At 58.2% G+C, this 20,928-nt stretch overlaps 1 protein-coding gene across 6 annotated transcripts in view; it reads right to left on the bottom strand.

Annotated features, from left to right (window-relative positions):
- Positions 1-11,121, bottom strand: part of AHNAK (AHNAK nucleoprotein) — a 97,493-nt gene extending 86,372 nt beyond the window's left edge. For 4 of the 6 annotated variants that reach the window (XM_062196007.1, XM_062196006.1, XM_062196008.1 and 1 more), the window contains exons 1-4: positions 11,029-11,121; positions 2,074-2,174; positions 1,320-1,476; positions 342-529 (exon numbers count right to left, since the gene is read on the bottom strand). In XM_062196007.1, the coding sequence (XP_062051991.1) occupies positions 342-529; positions 1,320-1,476 (345 nt within the window). In that variant the 5' untranslated portion in view covers positions 2,074-2,174; positions 11,029-11,121. The other 2 variants (XM_062196005.1, XM_062196004.1) reach the window with 2 other exon arrangements.
- Positions 11,122-20,928: the final 9,807 nt, after the last annotated feature.

Below are 20,928 nucleotides of genomic sequence, written 5' to 3'. Positions count from 1 at the left end.
CTTCTCAAAGAGAACACGGCGTCTGCGGGGCAAAGGCGGGCACCTGTGAGATCACGTCAAAGATTCTTGCAAAGCAGCCAACTCCCCGAGCTTCTTGGCCCAGACTGCAAGAGTCAGCTCTCGTGGTGGTGCACGGCAGGCACTCTCAAGAGACCGAGCAGCCTCAACCACATGCCACACGTGAGTCACACGTCAGAAGGAAGCAGCAGGCTGGCCGAGGGCGCCAGAGCATGCAGGGAGGGGAAAGGAGGGGCAAGAATCGAAAGAGAGGCCCAGGAGGCAGACAGGAAGCCGCTGTGGACAGGGACACCCGGGGCACTGACCCGCCGCCAGGTACTCACCAGAACCACCTCGGAGCTGCGGGAGCTGAAAACTTCGTGCGTCCAGGTCTGGCCAGGCTCAGGGGAGCGATCCCCCTTGCGGTGCAGCTTCAAGCCAACAGTGTGGTGCCCCATGGTGTTCAGCAGCTGGGTGACCTCACCCGACTGCAGGTTGTCAAAGTAGATGGTGGCCCCCACAATCTGGTCCCCTGAGCAGGAAGGAGCCAGAAGCAGGTAAGACCTTGAGTTTCAGAGCAAAGCCACACCACAGCCATCACCTGCCAGGCACTTAAATGGATGTGCATTTAACCCTCACAACCACCCTGCAAGACCAGCATGTTATACCCATTGCACTGATGAGGCAAATGGGGCTCAGAAAGGTGAACTAGGGGCTGGCACTGCGGCATAGTGGGCTAAGCCTCTGCCTGCAGTGCCAGCATCCCATATGGGTGCCAGTTCAAGTCCTGGCTGCTCCTCTTCCAATCCAGCTATGGCCTGGGAGGCAGTGGAAGATGTGACTATCTTCTTACATGCTTGGGCCCCTGCACCCACGTGGAAGACCTGGAAGAGGCTCCTGGCTCCTGGCTTTGGGTGGGCTCAGCTCTGGCCATTGTGGACATTTGGGGAGTGAACCAGCAGATGGAAGACCTCTCTGTGTCTCTCCCTCTCTCCTATCTGTAACTCTGCCTCTCAAATAAATAAAATCTTTAAAATAGAAAGGCCAACTAACTGGCCCAATACTGCAAAGCTGGTGGGTGGGGAAGCCAGAGCTAAGGACTAGATTTCCACTACCCCACAGGCCTGCCTCCCCCAAGGAGCAGAAGCAAGGGACACGGGGTGAGCAAGGGAGGGCAGGACCAGGGTTCGGGCTGCTGGGGCCAGGCCTGCCACAGCTGCTCACACACTTCTGCCTGCTTCCCTGCTCCCTTCCCTTCCTGGCAACACCCCCCCACACACCCCCACTAACCCGGTGCCCGCTCTGCACCCGGGGTGACTCACCCTCCTTGACCACCCCAGTGCGGGCCGCAGGGGAGTTCTGCATCACTTCCTGCACAAAGACGCCGTCGTCCCTCTGGGCGATGGTCAGCCCGTGGGAGCCGCTGCCCTGCCAGTTGGGCAGCAGCAGCTCCCGGGTTGTCTCCTCCTCCTTCTCCATCTGGGACGCAGTGAGGAAACAGAGTTCAGGTGGGAGATAAGAAAGCCAGGCTCCACTTCCGGTTCCTGCTAAGGCACACCCTGGGAGGCAGCAGTAGTGGCTCCTCAAGTACTTGGGTCCCTGCCACTGAATACAGGTACCAGAATGGAGCCCCTAGCTCCTGGGTTCAGCCAGGCCCAGCCTAGAGGCTGTTCCAGGCATCTGGAGGGAAAACCAGCAGATGGAAGCTCTGGCTCTGGCTCGTTTTGGTTCTGCCTTTCAAATAAATGAAAATATATAAATAAAAATTTATTCTCTCTGTCTCTCTCTCTCTCTCTCACTGTCCACTCTGCCTATCCAAAAAAAAAAAAAAATTTTTTTTAAGAAAAAGCAAGCCAAGGATCACTGGTGCTTGGAACGTCCAGGGAGGGGGGGCACTCTCTCTGGTGCCACTGCCCCTGCAGCACCAGCTTGCCTCCCCACTGCAGAAGCCCCTCCAAGGCATGCCGAGATGATGAGGCGACAACCAGGCCCCACCCATCCGTTCTGGCCTGGGGCCTGGTGTCTCTCCGACCCCATTCTGCACCCCAGCCCCAACCCCTGCCCCCCGCCACTGACCTTTGCAGGACTCTGCTCAGGAGCGAATGCCTTGCCGGGAGCCCGCCCCTCCTCCTCTTCCTCTCAGTCACTCTTGTCTTCGGGAGTCTCGGTCACACAGCCTAGGGGAAAGTTCACAACGATGATGCTCGATGCTCGCACTTGACAGTGGGCGAGCTCCACACCCCATCAACCAGCTGCAACCTGAAACCCTGGCCAGCTCTGCACCCTCCTTGCAGTGGGACCCTGGCCAAAAAGCACTTAGCTGGCACACAGGCACCCCACAGCATACACGCCCTGCTTAGCTTCTCCACGGCAGCTCTGGGAGAAGGATATGACCGCCCCATTTCACAGACAGACAGACTGAGCCTCTGATAGGCCAACCTGCCCAGGGTCCACAGTAAGAGAGCGACCATACCAGGCTCAGACCTGTGTCAGTGACTCTGTGCCCTGCGCCATGTCAGGTCTGCTGCCGATCACAAGCCCTCCTCCCTGCGACAACAGGGGTCCTCAGGACCAGGGGGAGCCCTGCCGCCAGCTGCAACCAGAACAAAAGAAGCCCCCACACACACCAGCCATCAGCCCGAGTCCAAGAGGCCAGAGTACAGCTGAGCCCGCCCGCCTCGGGCGTGCAGTGAGTCAAGGCGCATCTGGCTGCCCACACCGGGCCCTGAGCCAGGTCCCCATAGGTGAGGATGCCCTCTGGTCACAGGATGAGCCATCAGCTGCAGAGGCGCCCTGGGAAGACGGCAGGCAGGGCTCCGGATACGGCCCGGCCTGCAGCCACCCACACAAAATGGCGGCGGCAGCCACCCGAAGCAAGTCTGTGGAGTTGTGTGGAGGATGCTATAAATCACAGCGGTTGGGGGAGCCTCACCCAAACCCCGCCCTGCAGTTGTTTACGTCCAGGCCTCAGGCAACTGGTCAACAAAACGGGTGTCCTGCTGGCCTCCTGCACGTCCAGCACTGAGGCTGGTGCTGATTCCAGCCACGCCGGGTCCTCTCAAACTGACCCAACTGTCTGCCACATGCACGAGAGGGAGAGTTAAAACCTAGATCCCGCCCCGGATATGAACTATGAGTAAGGTGCTCTGGGGGTGACCAATGTAGCCTCTGAATGTTCCAGAAGGCTTGGGAGACTTCTGGGGGGATGAAATATGAACGGGGCCTGGCAGGTGTTAGCTTTTGCCCCCCCCCAAGACAGGTCTGTGACTCCTGGAAATTCAAGGCACTCAGCTGTTCCCGTCCGAGACAGATGACAACACAGACGAGAGATAAACACACAGACCCCAGCCCTCAACACCTGTTCTCCATTTGACCAACTCATCGCTTCGCTATGTACCAAGCGCCGCAGGTGTTCACAGGGGTGACCGGGCTGTTGGCACAGGGGTGAGGAAGCACCAGCTCCCTTCCGAGCAGGCAGGGGCCGATGTGTTAGTCACGGTGACCCTTCCCAAGGTGACACAGCGAAGCGAGGACTCGAGCGGCACCTTCTCCCAGAGTCCAGTTCTAAGAAGCCAGCTACGGAGCGAGGCGGAGGCACGGACGGAAAACCGTCTCCAGCCCAGGTTCTCACAAGGAACTGAAGCCAGCCCTGCAGATGGCCTTGGCACCCTTCTTCCTCCTTGAGCAGGGCCTCTATTCTAAGCCCAGCATCCTGGTGCTGAGCCAGCAGCAGCAGTCAGCGGAGGGCAGCGAGCAGCCAGCTCACCCTCGCCCACACGTCGGCCCCACCCTCCCCCCTTCCCCGGTGAGTCACAGCCGCTGCCGCAGCAGCTCTAGACATGCAGAGGATCACGCCTAGAACCAGAGGCCCACACAGTGCCTCCAGGACCAGACCCCCAGGGGCAAGAGGGGCCGGGGCTCCCTTCGGCCTCCCTCTCAAGAGCTGGTAGACCCAAGCCAGGCTGCAGACCGGTCCTGGCCGGCCTCTCGATGGCATCCCGGCCAGGTGAGGCTGCCAAGCCCCTTGCCTGCTCTGGCTCTGATCCCGTCATCCTGGCACAGCCAAACACCACTCCCTTCTCATCTGATCTGGGCACTTCCACTCCTAGCACAGGTGTGGGGATATAGAAGGCAGTGGCAAAGGAAGCCATAGTGGCAGGGCTTCTGGGTCCCAGCCCTCAGCCTCTCCTTTGCCCCGGAGCCTGGTCCAAGCCCGGTGGTCTTTCCTTCCTTAGGTTCAACCAAGCTTCCCAGAGGCAGAAGACTCTGTCCTGCTACCGCCCAACGGAGGGTCTTTGGCACCGGCAATAATGCTGCTCGGCCCAGCCGAGTAGCACAAGCCTTCAGGGCTAGATGCCGGCCGATGGACGCACTACATGTGGCTCTTTCATCTACATTACATTGAAATGTCGGTTCACTGATTGCACTAGCCGCATTTCAGCCGCGTGTGCCTGCTGGCTTCCATACCAGACAGCACAGAGAGAGAGATCCCCCCCACCGCAGACCGTGCTCTGGGACAGCACTGCATGCCCAGGAAAGTGAGAACGGGAGTGCTGGGGCTCTCCTAGCTGCTACTACCACAGCCCACCGGATACTGGCTCATGTCACCACAGGAAGGAGCAGAGCCGGAGCGGAGAAGCCAAAGGCTACAGGACAAGAGGGAGACGGTAAGGCTACTCCAGCTCCAAAGCTGCGGGCACGCGTGTCCGAGGCTTCGGCACAGAGTGTGGTTCAAGCCAGAAGAACTGGCCACCCTGCAGTTGGAAACCACAGAGGATGTGCAGGGCAACAGGGCTCTTCCCAGGCCTACCCCTGTGGACTGAGGGCAATGCCAAGCAGATCCCGGAGACGCCTTGTCCCAGGAAGGTGGGTCTCTGCCAGGCCTCTGCCAGGGGTGACCTCCTCCAAAGGGTCATCCTTCCTCCACTGCTCTCAGGAAACAGGGCTCTCCTCTGACCCCAGAGCCAACACGATGGCAACCAGGGAGGGGGCCCAGGCTGGCTGCTGCAACAGCTAAAGACTGCCTTGCTGCCAGCGTCAGTGTCAAGATGACAGAAACTGATAGACACTCGCCGTGGGCCTCAGTGCTTCAACACACCAAGCCTGAACACCAGCTACACAGCAGAGGGGCACACAAGCGTGCATCACCCAGCGCAGGCTGGACACAGGAGGCAGCACTCCGAGGGAGGATCACCCGTCCACAGCGGCACATACACAAGTCAACCGGCCCACCACACACACAGCGCCACAGAGAGGCAGTCCCACCCCAAGAATGAAATGACTCATCCCAAAGTTAAAACCTCCAGCAGGGGGGAAAGCCCGAAACTCGAATAAGCAGGAGGAGTCAGATATACAAAGAACAGAGACACACCCAGCACAGCAAGCTTGGCCTCTCATAAACACCGAGCAGGCGGCAACGAGCAAGGGGAAGCTCCACATTCAATGGAAGCTCCCGCCACGTAGAAAGAGACAGAATTCGCTGCTGTGTGTGTACCAGAGACCATGCTGCCAGCAGCCCATGCCTGGGGTCTCATGCAACACCCCAGCAACCCTGCGTGACAAGAATTCATATCCTGTGGCTGGCGCTGTGGTGCAGCAGGTTAAAGCCCCAGCCTGCAGTGCTGGCATCCCATATGGACGCAGGTTCGAGTCCCAGCTGCTCCAATTCTGATGAAGCTCTCTGCTATGGCCTGGGAATGCAACAGAAGATGACCCAAGTCCTTGGGCCCCTGCACCCGAGTGGGAGACCTGGAAGAAGCTCCTGGCTCCTGGCTTTGGATCAGCTCAGCTCTGGACGTTGCGGTCATCTGGGGAGTGAACCAACGGATAAAAGATCTCTCTCTCTCTCTCTCTCTCTCTCTCTCTGGCTCTACCTCTCTCTGTAACTCTGTCTTTTAAATAAATAAAATAAATCTTTAAAAAAAAAATTCAATCCTGACTTTAAAGTCATGAAGAAAAGACCCTTGCCTGAGTGTGAAACTGAGTTACTATGCAAGTCCGGAGTTCTGTGTCTCCAGGACCAACAGTCTTCACCCAGGTAGAGGAATGGAGCCACCAGTGAAGACGGACACAGGCTGAGACCCACGAGAAACCACAGAGGGAGATGCACAAGGGAGATACGCAGAAGTGAGATTTGCACTGGGGACGGAAACCGCCCCCCCCCGGGGGGGGGGAGATGGGGCAGACTCTGAGCCTCCCTTCCCCCAGGCCCGCTTGGGGAGAGCAGACCCAGAAAGCACAGTCCTAGGCATCCTGGCCCCTGCATCTGAGAGGCCTTTTGGTTCTGGGGTTCACTGAGGCCATGTCCTTGGGGACTTCGAGCTGCACAGAACCCAGCTCTCCCCTAGATTTTGCTTGCACCCCAGCAGGTGGGACACAGTCGTCCCCTTCTGGGGCTCCATGCACACCAGACTCTAGAGGCAGGCACTCATCTGGCAGGGCGAGGCAAGCACTGTCACTACCTGGGGGCTGGCAGGTGACCCTCACCCCAGAGAAACAAGGAGAAATACAGGGGTGCCATCTCTTCCCGGACCTAAGCCACCAACGGACCCCAAGGATGCAGTTGCCAGACTTCCGTTTGGAAAAGGGCAGCTGATGGAACCTAAGAGGCATTGAGAGCTTTTACAAACCCATCCCGTGCATTCCAAGGAGGCACTTCCTACCTCTGTGGTGGGAGCAAGGGGGACAGAGAGTAGAATTACCAGGGAGAACACGCTGCAGGACAGGAAGCCACACAGGGACACACACTCACACACACGCTGCGGGCACACAGAGACCTCGGGGGTCAGCCCAGAGCAGGCCCGCCGCCCCAGCCTTTACCAGTGCACAGCACATGCCTGTCACAAGGCCCCTCGACCTGGGACCTGAGTCCCAGAGGCTGTGCCTCCATCTCTGTGTGTGCACCTGCCCAAGCCGTGGGCTCCCTGCTCCCTGCTCCCTGCCCTTGAGGGAGGCAGGTGCTGGTCCAGCCCACAGCTCCCACCAGGAGGAACTTTTTCCTCTGCAGCCTTGCTCTTTCCACAGCCCCTCACCCCAGAGCTGGGGTTTGCGACCTCCAGGGCAGCCCCCTCCAAGGGCAGCCCCTGCCGGTTGGTCACTTTCTCTTTCTCCACATCTCCACCCTGGCTACACACAGCTTCCTCCTTCTCACCCAGAGAGCTCCAAGCCCCAAAACACCCAAGTTCTCATTTCCAGGAGGGAGGGGGATTCCCTCCTCTACTCCTGAGCAAGAGGGACTGTCCCCCCTCCTCCCGACAGGAACCTGGGGACAGCACGACCTTCTCCCGGTGGGAAGTCCCCACCCGTGGCCACACAGCACTCGGGACCACTGACATCAGGACGCCACCTCTGAGGGTGGCAGCCTCCTCAGCTGAAAGGGGGGAGTAACCACGGGGTCCTAACCTGAGGCGTTGATAGCAGCTGGGGAGCTGCCCGGAGGCCCCACCCACAGCCGCCTCCGAGAGGGCGCCGTGCGCGCTCCCCCCAGCGGGCAGGCCACGCCAGTGCAGGGGCGCAGGGCCAGGCCGCCGGGGCTCAGCCGCCAAAGTGCCGCCCCCCAGCACAGCCGGGACACGTAGCCGGGATCAGCTCCAGGCACTTCCCCTTCCCCCAGAACCTCCGCTCCGGCCCCCGGGGACCGGGCAGGATGCCCCTCCCAGACAGGCCGTGTGCAGTGCCTCGCTCAGCCAGGCCTGTGTTCCCAGGGCTGTCCTTGCTCTGTCTCCGGCCTCTGCACACAAACTCCAGGGCCCAGACCTGTCCAGGATCGAGAAACCTACTTTGGAGCTTCCTTACTGGCTCCTGACACTTGCATGAAATTTCCACCACCAGCACCCTTGCAACAACAGGCAGAGGTGACAGAGCCAGGCCCACCGCAATGCAGGGACCCCCATGCACAGCCAGCATGGGAACACTCTCACCTGTGATGACACACACCTCACTCAGAGACACAGAGGCTGTGACACCGTCAGTCACGGGGGCCCAAGGCCAACACAGACCAGCGATCCCAGCACTGACAGGTCAGCACAGCCATAGCCCCAGTGGGAACCGAGGCAAGTAATCTCATCAAAATGTATACACACATTCCTGCAAAGTCTTGCTGTAGCCACCCACCTGTTCCCCACCCCCCTACACACACACATACACTTGGGCACAGCCCAGCCATGCAGGGGAAGCTGTCCATGCTCCGGGGAGGCTTGGGAGTCCAGCTGGAAGGTAGGAGCCCACAGAAAACACCAGCTCCCAGGGAGCCTGGATGAAGCTGGGGGCAAGGGGAGTAGGGGACAGAGAAACCCAGACAGAGCCACTGCCACTGCCCAAGGGAAGTGGCACATTCTGAAGCCACCCCCCTTCCTCAAACTAAGTATGCACAAGCGCGTGGTCAGCCCAGCCTGGGGACAGAACCTCAGGGGTGTCAGGGAGTAGCAGAAGAGAGAGCCCAGGCAAAGCTCCCAACAGGAGTCGGACGAGCTCTCCCAGTCTTCCTCCCCGTCTGACCCCAGGCGGTTCCCAAGTTCTACAGAAGGTGGTGACCACGCCCCAGTGCCCCACACACCCTTCCGCCCCCAGGCTTTGCCCCAACCCCTCAAAGCAGCTCGCAGGCACAGGCGCCTGCTCGCCCAGGTCGGCCAGCCAATTCCAAGTTGAGCGAAAGGAATCCAGCCTGGTGATGGCAGGGAAACTGGGAGACCCCGACCCCACCCACTCCCAGTCCATGCCCTGCCCTGACCAGTGCTGGCCTCCTCCCTCCCCTCTCCCGTCCCACCTTGGGCCTGAGACTGTATCCTCGGCTCTGTGGGGTCAGCTCTTCAAGCTGTCCAGACCTGGAGCCCTGATTCAGAGCCGGGAGGATCTCCAGGTGTCCTAGTTCTGTGAGTGAGGTCCCCATGCAGAACCTCTTAGGAACAACAGCCTCCCAGAGGGGCTCAGCCACTGTCCAACCTCCTGTCCCTGAGACCCCCAGGCCTCCACCAGCACAGCTCAGGGCTCCCCTCCACCCTCCTCACCTCACAGCTCATGACTCCGAGCCCTTAAAACCGGTGCTCGCCTCTACTCCCCGCTCTGCACATTCTACCTACTCTGGGCAGCCCCAGCCCTGCAGTCCCTAAGAAGAGAAGGAAGCTTCCCCATTCAGCTTCTGAAAGCGTTAGTGCCACACCCTACCCCGCGGATTTCCTTCACTGGGGCGGGGACCAAGGGGCGATCTACTCCTCTCAATCACACCGCTGTAGATGCTGAGCCCCTCGCACACACACACACACACACACACCCCAGGACACCGTGAGTCTCTCCCTCCCTCCCCCACCACCCGATACTCCCCTATTGCCACGACCTCCCCCTGGATCACGGATCCCACAAAGTCAACCCCAGCTCCTATCACGTGCTCGGCCAAGGGCTGCCAGTGAAGAGGGTCCCTGCAGCCAGAGGGTGGATTTTAACGGAGGAGAGAGTTTCCAAGCCAATTATTGGGAGCCCCCTACGGGGGTAGCTCTCCGGGTCGTTCTCTAAGGACCCCACGTCCGTGGGAGGCTCCCACGCTGCCTTCCCGCAAATCTGCTCCCAAACACCTCGCCCTACCCTCCCTGCGGCCAGCGCCACGCCCTGTGCAGAGACGTGCCAGAGCCGGCCACCACCTGGCCGTCGGGGCTCAGGGCTGCGAAGTCCCCCGGACCCCTGACCGCCCCCTCCCACGAGGGGCGCGGCCAGCCCTGCTCCGGGCCCCTCAAAGCTCTCCTGGTAGGCGCCACTACGGGCTGCGCCCCCACCCACGGCGCTGGCACTGCAGGGGGCGCCCAGCCCCGCACGCTGCACACCCCTCCCTGCCTGAGAGCCTTACATAACTCCGTTCTCTGCACACACCCTAAGCACGCTGCCTTTCCAGCCCGCCGCGGGACCGCGCTGCCCCGCGCTCACTCCTGGAGCGCACCTACTGGGCGCACGGTTCCAGGGAGGGGAGCTAAGACCTCCTCCGACGCCGAGTCCGGCTCCTGCCCCCCACCGCCCACACACGGCCCCCTTCCCCCTCCCCTTTGCCCCTCACCACTCCCCCCGAGTTCTGGTTTGAATTAGTCACCGGCTCCAACCACCACATTCCTCAGGCTGCTGGCGCCGGGCCAGGCGCTGGGGCGGGGGCCATCCCGCCCGGACGGGTTTGGGAGTTGGGTGGAGGAGAAAGTGCCGCCTCTGGAGGGGAAGGGGTGGTCCTGAGGGCTGCACAGCCCCCCTCCCCGCCCACCCCAGTGCAGGAATCTCCCTAATTATGGCCCCCACCCCCACTCCCACCCAACCCGCAGGGAGGCGCGCTACGAACTTCCAGGCTCGGCGGCCCTGGAGGAAGAAGGGAGTTCTCTGGAGCGGGGAGCGCGGAGGGGCAAGAGTAGGGCGGGGCAGCTGGAGGGGGCTGAGGGGGCTGCCAGGAGCGAGAAAGGGAGAGGCCGGCGGGCGCAGAAGCGGGTGGGGCCGGGAGGACTCGGGACGCGAGGCCCGGGCGGAGGTGCGGGAGCACGGAAGGACAGCGGCAGGGGCGCGGGCGTGGACGCCGGGGAGGGGCCGGGGGCTGCGGCGGCGAGCTCGGAAACTTCTCCAGTAAACAAGGCACAGGAACGGAGCGGCGCACGGAGCCACCGCCCCAAGGAGTGAGGGTGTGGGACGGGGACCCCCCCACACACACACAACACACACACACACACCCAGGCCAGGAGCCGGGCGCCCGGCGATGCAGCGGGGGGCCAACAGTCTGCTCTCGAGCGAAATTCGCAGCGGAGCAAAGCGCACTTGAGAGCAATTTTCCCAACTTTGCTCAACTTGCGCCCCAACTCCGGAGGCGAGAGCTCCGCTCCCCAGGCGCGACGCGCTGCCTCCCCGGGAGGCCTTGGGCGGCCCAGCTTGCCCCAAACTGTCTGGAGCCTCACAGCGCCGTCCCCACGCACACACACCCACGCGCCTCGCCCAAGCCCGCCCCGCAACCCACCTCCCTCGCACGTCCTCGTGCCCCGACCCCCGATCGCGCCACGGTGCGTCCCGAGCCCCTACCTGTGCGCTCAGCCCCAGGGCACAGCCATAGCCGGCGCGGGGCGCGAGGTCGCGGTGCTGCGGCTGCTGGCGGCGGCGAGCCCCGGTCGGGGCGGGTCCGGCAGGGCGGGCGGTGCAGTCCCCGCGGCAGAGCTGCTCCGAGTGGCCGGGCCCCCGCGCGCGGAGGCGGCTCTTGTAACTCCGGCTCCAGCGGGCGGGTCTGCCCGGAGCTGTGGGGAGAGGGCGGGGCCGGGCGGGGCCCGAACGGGTCTGGGACGAGCGAGTGGGGCCAACAGTGCAGAGACCCGGCAGTGGGCTGCTGCGGGTTCGCCAAGGGGCTCGGGGACAAGGGGCGTCGGCTCCTCCCTCATCGCGCCCCTCGCCCGCTGCCGCGACCCACCCTCCAATGTGTGCAGGGTGTGATTTCATCGGTGCGAAACTCCTGGAAGCTCCCCGAGGCTCATCCTCACAGCTGGAACTGGGAATCAGCCCATTTCACAGGAGGGGCTGAGAGCGCCTGGGACCTTGGAGGTGCAGCCGCGGCCCACGGCCTGACGCGGACGTTTTAGGACTCTACTCAGGGAACTGCGCTTCCTCTCCTGGCTCCTGAGCTCCGTGCCCCGCGCCCATTTCTCGCGTTCTCTCTTTCGGGGTGGGGGGCAAGAATCAGCTTAGAGCCGCGGGCCCCACTTCCAGGGCTTAGGGTCACCGGGGCATTGCAGCGACTCGCGGGAGTCAGGCCGGCAGCCCCTGGAGGAGGCCCCGGCTGCCCACCTTCCACTCCAGACACCCCCCTCCCAAGGCCGGGAGTCAGAGCCACAGCTTTCCCTCGGCCCCAACTCCCGTCCTGCTGGAGCCCCTCTCTGAGCTCCTCCTCCACCTCCTCACTTGCAGGGCTCTGTTTCCCAGTTTACAACCAATTCCCACAGCCACTTCTAACTACACGGAGATCTTATTAAATGCTTAATGATGGGGTGCAAGCTACACCCCCCTCCTCTTCCCCCCAGTGACTCCTCTTATCCTGCCCTTCTAGGTGGCCACCCACTGCCCACTCCAAGACAGTTTCCCTTCCTTCTCTTAGGCTGGAGGGCTGAGAAGGCCTGGCGCAGGCCAAAGCGCCTTTCTCTCTGCAGAATCAGGAGTGGGCTGGGGCTGAGACCAGCTTGGCCCTGTCCTCTGAAATGGCAAACATGTTTACAAGCTAAAAATACCCGGCAGTCAACCAGCTCTTCTGCCAGCCCTGGGGGCTGTGTCCAGGTCCAGTTACCCGCACAGGGTACAGGCCCTGGGGGGGAGGGAAGAGACAGCAAGAGGCGCTACAGACAGACATGCAGGCACTCATGTAATGGACACAGAAAGGTGGAGACACTGTATAGACATTCAGACAGGCACAGACATGCAGACACACAGGCGAGGCAGATCCGGCCACCAGCATTCTCCTTGTCTCTACCTCTCTCTATGTCTCTCTCTCTCACACACACACATACACACACACACAGGTAAAAGGCAGAGTTACAGAGAGGAGGAGAAACAGAGAGATCTCCCATCCACTGGTTCACTCCCCAAATGGCCACAATAACTGGACTGGGCCACATGGAAGCTAGGAGCTTCTTCCAGGTCTCCCACATGGGTGCAGGGGCCCAAGCACTTGGACCGTCCTCCATTGCCTTTCCAGGAGCATTAGCAGGGAGTTGGATCGGAAATAGAGCAGCTGGGACTCTCTCATATGGACTGATGCCCATATGAGACACCCGTGCTGCAGGCTGTGGCTTTAACCCACTGCACCACAGCGCCAGCCCCTGGCTTTTTACATTTTATTTTAAATAACATTGCTTCTGCTTCGGCTCTTTAAATATAGATTAAGATAAAGTGGCCTGTAATCCTACAAGGCAGATAATCTCTGTTGACATTTAAATAAAATCAATACCTCCATATGGTGAAGAATGTAAACAATACAAAAAGAATAATAAAGTGACATCCACATCCTTCCATACCCCAGTCCCTCTCCCTTCCCGAAGTAACCGTTTTTAACAGTTTGCCAAAATGTTTTTAACTTTTTTTTGACCCCTTGAAAGAGCAAGTGTTCTCAGTGTATATGAAAATAGGAGTTGATTGACATCTAAGTTTTCAGAAAGATAGCTCTGGTGGGACATACGCCATGAAAACACAGGTTGGAGGGAGGAAAAGGAAACAGAGAAGCTGAGAGCACGGACATTGTGCCTTCACCCCAGCCCCAGCAGGCCCTCGGGAGCTAAAGAGCAGAGGTGAGCAGTCCTGGGCTCAGAGCCAACTTATCTGCTCCATTGTTTGTTCTGGCCACCCTCTTGGTCAACAGGGAAGAAGGCAGGAGGGTGAGGCTGGTCTGGAGAGCAGCTTCAGAGCAGGGATCACTGTGCAGGTACTTCATTCGGGGGGGAATAATGTGTCAGGATCACTTAGTGCATGTGGTTCTGCAGGCTGGCTCCTCTCCATTCCAGGCTAGGAGGTTAGAGAAGGAGTAACCGCCACCCTGCCCCCTAACCCCCCGGGATCGTAGGTGGGCACTGGTGTAGCAATTAAGAGTCAGCTTGGGACGCCTGCAGCCCGTATGGGAATCCCTGGATTCACTCCCCCTTCCAGCTTCCTGCTGTTGTGCACCTTCTGATGGCTCAAGTACTTGAGTTCCTGCCACCCATGGGGGCGACCCAGACCAAGTTCCAGACTCCTGGCTTCAGCCTGGCCCAGCCTCTGCTCTCATCGGCATTTGGGGAGTGAACCAGCAGATAGCCTCTCTCTCCCTCTCTCTCTTTCTCTCTCTCTCTCTCCAACAATCTAACTTAATAAATATAATTTTTACAATTTTTTAAAATCCATGTTTATGCTGGCTACTATCAGAGGTGGAGCTTCCTAGATCAGCGTCCTCAGCGCGCGGAAGTGGAATACTTTTAGCAGTTGTCAAGGTGTAAGTGCAAGCATACACACTTTTGGAAGCTACTGCCAACCCTTCTTCTTGTGCCTAGCACTGAAGCCCTCCTCACCCACCCCCCAAAGCTCCCTTCATAGTGATTGTGTCTAACCTAGCAGCAGGGACTTTTATGTCAGCTCATTAATCTCACACACCCTGGGAGGGAGGCTGGCAATAAGGCTTAGCGATCAACCTAAAGTTATAAAACTTGGAGAAGCAGGAGTCAGAGCTCCCACTAGCATTTAAGCTCCGTGAAGGCAGGGGCATTTGCCCTCTGCAAGCCTACAGCAGTGGCTGGCACACAGCAGTCTGTCTTCACGGCTGAGTGAGCTCAGATGCAACCTGTCACTCTTGATGTCATATCTTCCCCCAGGGCTCTCAACCCCCAGGGAGCAATTCCCCTACCTGTAGATCTCCCAGGCAACTGTACAAACATTTTGTGTGTGTCCAGCACTGGGTGGGGGAGCTGTGATGGTGCTAGGGCTCATAGAGAACCCGGCAAGAATCTTTGCTCTTCCCAGAAGGAAGGGTCTCTGATACTCCCTTTACTTTGTCCTCTGAGCTCTTTGGCTCCTGTGCTGTGAGAAAACTGGAAGCTATTTTTTCTACTAGGTCTTCTACACTGCCACCTCCCCCAAACACACACACACACACACCCTATATCCCAGCATTGCAAGCAAAACCTATCATCTCAAAGATTTCAGGCGCCTTTGTCAAAATAAGGTGACTATCAGGGAGAAGGCAGGTCTTCCTGCCGCCTTCAGAGCTGTGCCACACCACAGCCCTCCAGACTCCCTGGCAAAGCTAAGTGAGTTCTAGGACTGTCATCCTCGGGATCCCCCAGCTTCCCCAGAGGCGACACTCCCTCCCCTCCCGGGGGAGGGGGGTTCCCTGTAGGATTGTGTGTGCAGTGAACCTTGGGCTGCTCTGTTGCCAGGCAACACGTCTCTGTTTTGTTCCTATTATGCGTGTTTCCATGGTAACCACGGAGGGGAGCTCTGTGGGCAGGGCCCTGGCCAGGGGATTCCCCTTCCCGTTCTTTCTAGGCCGACCTCTTTTCTGAAACCAGCATGTTGCAGGGAAGGAAAGAGGCTGGCGGATCAGAGGGTAATCGTTCTTTAAACTCTGATCCCAGAAAGGAAGCAACGTGTGCGTCAGTGGTGTGTGCGTGTGTGTGTTTATGTGTGTGTTTGCTCTCTCTTTAGAAGCACACTCCTTCCCCAGGAATCAGAGACCTCACCTCCCAACCCCATACACCCACCTGCCCTGGGCTTAGCATCCCTGCCAAACAGGTCCTTCTCCACTCCCTTCAGCACTTCCTAATCTGTCATCTTTCTCAGTCAAATAGCAAACCTGTTGGGTGATTCTGGAATGCAAACATTACTTCCTAAGCAATTCTCAAACCCCAACCCCCTAACTCTAAGAAGTCAAGTAAAATCAGCCTTCCCCAGTTCTGCTCAAATCCTGGCCCACGTTTAAACCTGAAACTTCAGATCAGGAGTTCCTGATCTGAGTAACAGATCAGACAGCTGTGACATCAGGAAACTCCCATGACGCTAAATCCTAATGGAATCTTCAGGCCCAAGCAGAACCCAAGTTAAAGCTGGTTACAGAAGGAGAGACCCAAGGCTCTGTCTCCAGAGCAGAAAGTCTGGGAGGAAAAAGGCAAGGGAAGACTGCCTAGGCCAGAGAAAGGAATGGAAATCGGTCAGGAGAGGAGAGCGGGTGGCCCCAGGGCCATGCTGGATTCCAAGTAGCAGTGAGGGCGCGTATTGGGACACTGTGGGAGCAGGAACACAGGAGGAGAGGTGAACCTGACATTAAGGAAAAGAAACGGCAAAACTGGACTGCATGCACGCGGCTGGGAGGGGAGGGAGGGAGAGAGAAAAAACAGAAGAGCTCAGAACTAAACTGGGGACTGGGCGGGCAGAGCTGTAAACAGCGGCCGAGGGAGGGAGCTGGAATGAAGGGAGCAGCCAGCTCCCCTCCCCGCGGGGAGCAGGAGGGAGGGGCCCAGAATGCGAGGAACACCGGCCTCCTCGCCCCTTTCTTGGAATCTGCTTTTTCCTCCCAACCGTCCCTGCAACTCCAGTGCCCCCAGGGGAAGGGAAGACGGGCCTCCCTCCCCTCTGCAGCTCTCACACTTCCCCAGGTTCAGCCCAAGCTCGGGCTAAGCAGGGAAGGAAGGGCCTAGGCTGCCCAGAGCCTGAGTCACCACATAGTTGAGGTTCCTGTCACTCGAAGTCCTGTGCCCTCTGCCCGCCCCAGGATTTGGACTGCTTGCAGCTGACCCTGCCCGGGGCTCCTCCACGTCTCCGCTTCTGACCACAGAGCTCCTCTGGGCTGCTGGAAGCCTCCCCGTGCCACCCTCTCCCCGCCCTCCAAAACCTTCTGTGCTGAGGCCACCACACTGACTCCTAAGCTTTTCAGAGAAAGCTGCTGGTTTCCATGACTCTGTGACTCAGGGAGTGGCTGCAAGAACAGTGGAAAGTCTTGGATGCACCCTTGATAAGTCACTTCCCCTCTCTGGGTTCCAGCTTGCTCCCACGTGGAACAGAGAACTTGACAGAGTCTCGGGCAGTCCTTGCACGAGGTACATTCTGTTAAGTCTGAGTCAAAGTCACTATTGAAGAGAGCGCTATAAAAGGGGTGTGTCCCTAACCTCTGTCCTAACAGTGGGAGGGGGTGGGGTGGGGCAGGGCAGGGCACAGGCACTGTCACCATGGGGCAGCCAACACCCTGGCAACTCAGTGACTCAGGTCTCACATGGAGGAGGACTGGCCGGAAAGCACCCTGTGGCTTTCCCTGTGAGTCAAGGGCAATGTGGATCGTGAAAAATGACTGGCAGGGGCCCCGCTATCACCAACTCCCCTACACCTCGCAAGCTGCCAATCTCACTTCCTGTGATGGGGGCCCTGACTCCCTGGCCTGCTCAGCTGCTTCCACTCCTCCTACCTGACCCTGGCAATGCTTCTTCCCTCACGCTCGCTCACTCGCTCGCTCGCTCGCTCGCTCAGCACCATAGCTCTCCTCGCGCTTCAGCAGCTCCCCATACCCTGCCATGTCCCCTCAATTACCCCTTGGCTCTGCCCATCCTCGTGTCCACCCCCATCCCAGCAGAGCCAGCCAGATGATTGCAAAAGGGCTGAGCCAGCGGAGAGGCCCTCACATGACAGCTGCTCCTGCTGCAGAGGGGTGGGGGCAGCTGGAAGTAGAGGCGCATTCCAGGGGAGATCCTATCAGAAATAACCCTGAACTGGCTGACCATCCAGCCCCTGATCTGCACACTGCCCATTGTGTAAAAAAAGGTAGAGTCAACAGACTCCCTTGGAATTCTGAGGAAATCGGGAAAACAAAGTGGGGAGGGGGGGCTGCAGCACTGAAAAAGTCCACGGTCACACTACACCAGCATCACCTGGCCAAGGTATTCGTCCTCTGCTGAGACTCAAGGGATTCAAGTGCTGGTCTCCAGCAAGCCCATGATGCCCACTCCACCCAGCCCTTGCTTGGGTGCTGGGGCACTGGGACATCCCAGCAATTCCACTGGAGTAAGACGACGGCCAGCTCCGGGAGCCACGCCAGACTGATCAGAGCAAACAGACAAGGGCAGGTGGCACAGTTTCTCTAACCTTTCAGGAGCGCCAATATTTTAGCTCCACAGCTTTATGGGGGAAGAAGAGAACAGGGTGGGGACCCCCAGAGCTACAAGTACACAGCGGACTACAGTGACGTGGGGGAGTTACAGGCCTGTTGCCATACTAGCTGAGGGAGCCCAGAAAACTACAGTCACGCAGAAAACTCCATCTGACGTGTGCACAGGGAAAGTTCTGGGTTCTGCAAACACAGTGCCAGTTGCTATGAAAACTGCAGTATTAATTTCAGAAATGATGGGGTGGGGCCTCCAAAGCACTTCACTCCGCTCCCTCTAACATTCTAGACCCTCCCCCCACCTTTAAAAGGGGAAGTGGCACATTTGGGGCATGTGGGCAGCTGGTGGGATGGGGCTGACCCGGGGAGAACAGCAGCTGTCCAGCTCCAGCTCAAAGCAGGACATGAAGACAATTCCAGGTCTTTCTTGGAAGAACTTTAAAGGCTTTCAACTTCTTAATAAGTGACTTAAGCAGAAGTGCCAACAAAGCTAAAATAAATAGCTGCCTATAACCAGCATCTACTGGTTTATCTACAAACTACAGCAAGTCTCAGCCCTTCCCATTCACACTCCAGGCTCTGAATTTTATTGAAGTCAACTGAGCTAGGGGCCCCAGACCCCTCCTACTTCGAAGTTTCAGCCCTCCTCTGTGGAGGCTCTGAGGGTTTGCCTGCAAGTGAAGACTCCTCTCAATCGACCCATTTTCCGAGATCACACCCTTCTCAGCCAACAAGCCCCCCTCTTCCCGGCCTTGACCCCCAGCCTCCCTGGGGCATGAAGACACCAGCTCTGGGTAGTGCTCCGGTGGCACAAGCGTCCCTGGCAGACAAGGAAAACTGCCCAGCAACCGGAGGCGTCCAGTGATGCAGGCTCCAATTGGCTGTGGCAGGGAAAAGCCAGGCTGCAGGGAAAAGCCAGGCTGCAGCGCGGGGCCCCAGCAGGATGAGGGCTGCGCACTGAGCTGGCAGTACAGTGACTCAGGCCTCCCCGGGGCAGGGCGGGGACAGAACAAACTCCAGATGTGCTTCCCTTCTTTCCTGCCCCCCATCTGCCACAAGCAGCTCCCACTGTTAACCTCTTCCCTGCCCACCATGGCAAGGCAGAGGCCCTCCTACCTCACCCCCCACCCCTTTAGTGGCCAATAACCCAGGCATCATGAAGCCATAACCCCATCCTCTCCAGTTTATGGGTACTGGCCCTCCCCCAAGTACAGGTCTGGCCTCATCCAACAACCTGGCCACCCTCGCTCTGCACCAAAACCACCAGGGCCAGAGGCACAGAAGGCAGGATGTGCAGATGAGTCATTCTTCCTGCAGGCCTAGAGACTAGGAGGTGGGGGTCCCTGCCCCCTCCCCAGGCAGACCCACCCAGTCCCACGTGGGTCTCCAGGCCTGCTACTGCCTAAGCAATGGCCCACCCAGTAAACCCCACCTTAACAGTTGGCCTTCTTAGGCCTTCCCTTCAAACCTAAACCCACTTTGCCAATTTGGCCCCTCCTACCTAAATCTTCAGCTACTGGAAGATTAAGGGCATATCATGAAGGTAGCAGATTACACAAGCAAAGAAGGGAGTGTGGTGGGAACGAATTTGGGAGGAGTCTGACAGGTTTGGTGAGGCCCCAGCAACTAGCTAAGGGGCACACCCCAAGCCAGCATCTAGCATTTCCAGATGCTAGCGTTATGAGGAGTCCAGAATGTCAGAAGCAAGACAAGTATGGAGTTTGGATCCAACACAAGCTGAGGTGCCAGGGAGCAGAGCCTGAGCAAGAACCAACCTATCCCTACCCGTCTGGATTCCAAGCCCCAGCTCTCCTCTGCCCACTCATTCACAGAACCCCAGCTACAGGTCAAATGCCAGCCAGATTACAGCCTATTCCTTCCCAAGCTCCCAGCCCTTATCCGGACCTGGTAAGGTCAACATCTTCCCAAACGCAGAGAGCAAAGAGGCGTGATCGCCTCTGCATCTGCTTCACATGGATCCAGCTAAGATTTCCAATGTCACTTGAACTGTTAGTATAGGGAGATTTTCGTTGCTCTTCAGAAAAAGACCATCAGAGATCGAGAATCTCTGAATAGGGCATCAAATCAGCTCAGAGGAAGAAATGGGAACCGCTGGTCTGAGCAGGGCGCTGGACAATCACAAGCACCTCGTGTTCTAGGCGGTAGCAGGGCTGGCTCACCGTTACCTTCTAGGTTCAAAACCTTGCCTCTACCAGTCAGGTGTGACCACAGGCAGGCAGGCAGCACAATCGCTGAACCCTTACTTCCTTGTTAGAAAGTAGAGATATGGGAGCTGATATACACCATTAGGGCCCACAGGCCAAGGTCTGCTGATTGGTTTGCGTCTGGTCTCCCTACAGAGACTATGACTCTTGGATATGGCCACCATCCTCCAAGAGCAGTCCACTTTCCAAACGTCCACACTGTGCATCTACAGACGTAACCAACTATGGATCAAAAATGGCCCCTGTACTGAACACGTCATTTTATAGAGTATACACACTCAATCTTAGCCAAAAGGCCAAGAAGTGATTAGACTACAGTATAAAACATAGCATGTGCACTGGATTAGGTCACATTAGTCATTCAGAGATGACCTTAAGTATGTAGGTTGTATGGAAATACACCATTAGTGAATTTTGGGATCCCATCCTGGAATCAATCCCCTGCAGATAGCACTGACTGTAATGGAAAGGTCGTCTGAGTTACATGCAACCCTTGGCATTAGTAGCAGGGACTCCCCCTCTCCACTGAGGAAGACCTGGAATCCGATTCCTAAGAATCAGGTAGTTACAAAGTCCCATGTTAAGGCCACTATTGTGGCACTGAGGATTAAGCCCCCTGGGACACCAGCACCCCATATGAGCACCGATTCATGTTCTGGTTACTCCACTTCTGATCCAGCTTCATGTTAATGCACCTAGGAAAGCAGCAGAGGATGGCCCAAGTACTTGGGCACATGCCATGCACGTGGGAGACCCAGATGAAGTTCCTGACTGCTGGCTTCGGCCAGCCTCGGCCATTGCGGCCACTTGGAGAGTGAACCAGCAGATGAAGATCTTGCTCTGTAACTCTGCCTTTCAAGTAATAAATTTAAGAACAACCCAAAGCCCCACTCCACGTGCTTCCCATCTTTCCCAGCTAGAAGACAGTCACCACTGTAGAAGGCAGGGCAACAAACCCAGGGGAGGACAGTCCTCCACTTCCGCTCTTCTGAAGACTTCTCTGTGGCAAATGGAGGTACTTCAGACATAGAAAACGCCCTGCTTGGACACATCTAGTCCCCTGCGCAGAAGCCACCACTCACAAAGGAGGCAGGACAGGAAGGG

This window comes from Lepus europaeus, chromosome 7, assembly GCF_033115175.1.
Source record: "Lepus europaeus isolate LE1 chromosome 7, mLepTim1.pri, whole genome shotgun sequence".
NCBI lineage: Eukaryota > Metazoa > Chordata > Mammalia > Lagomorpha > Leporidae > Lepus > Lepus europaeus.
This window is presented reverse-complemented; position numbering and strand designations above follow the sequence as displayed.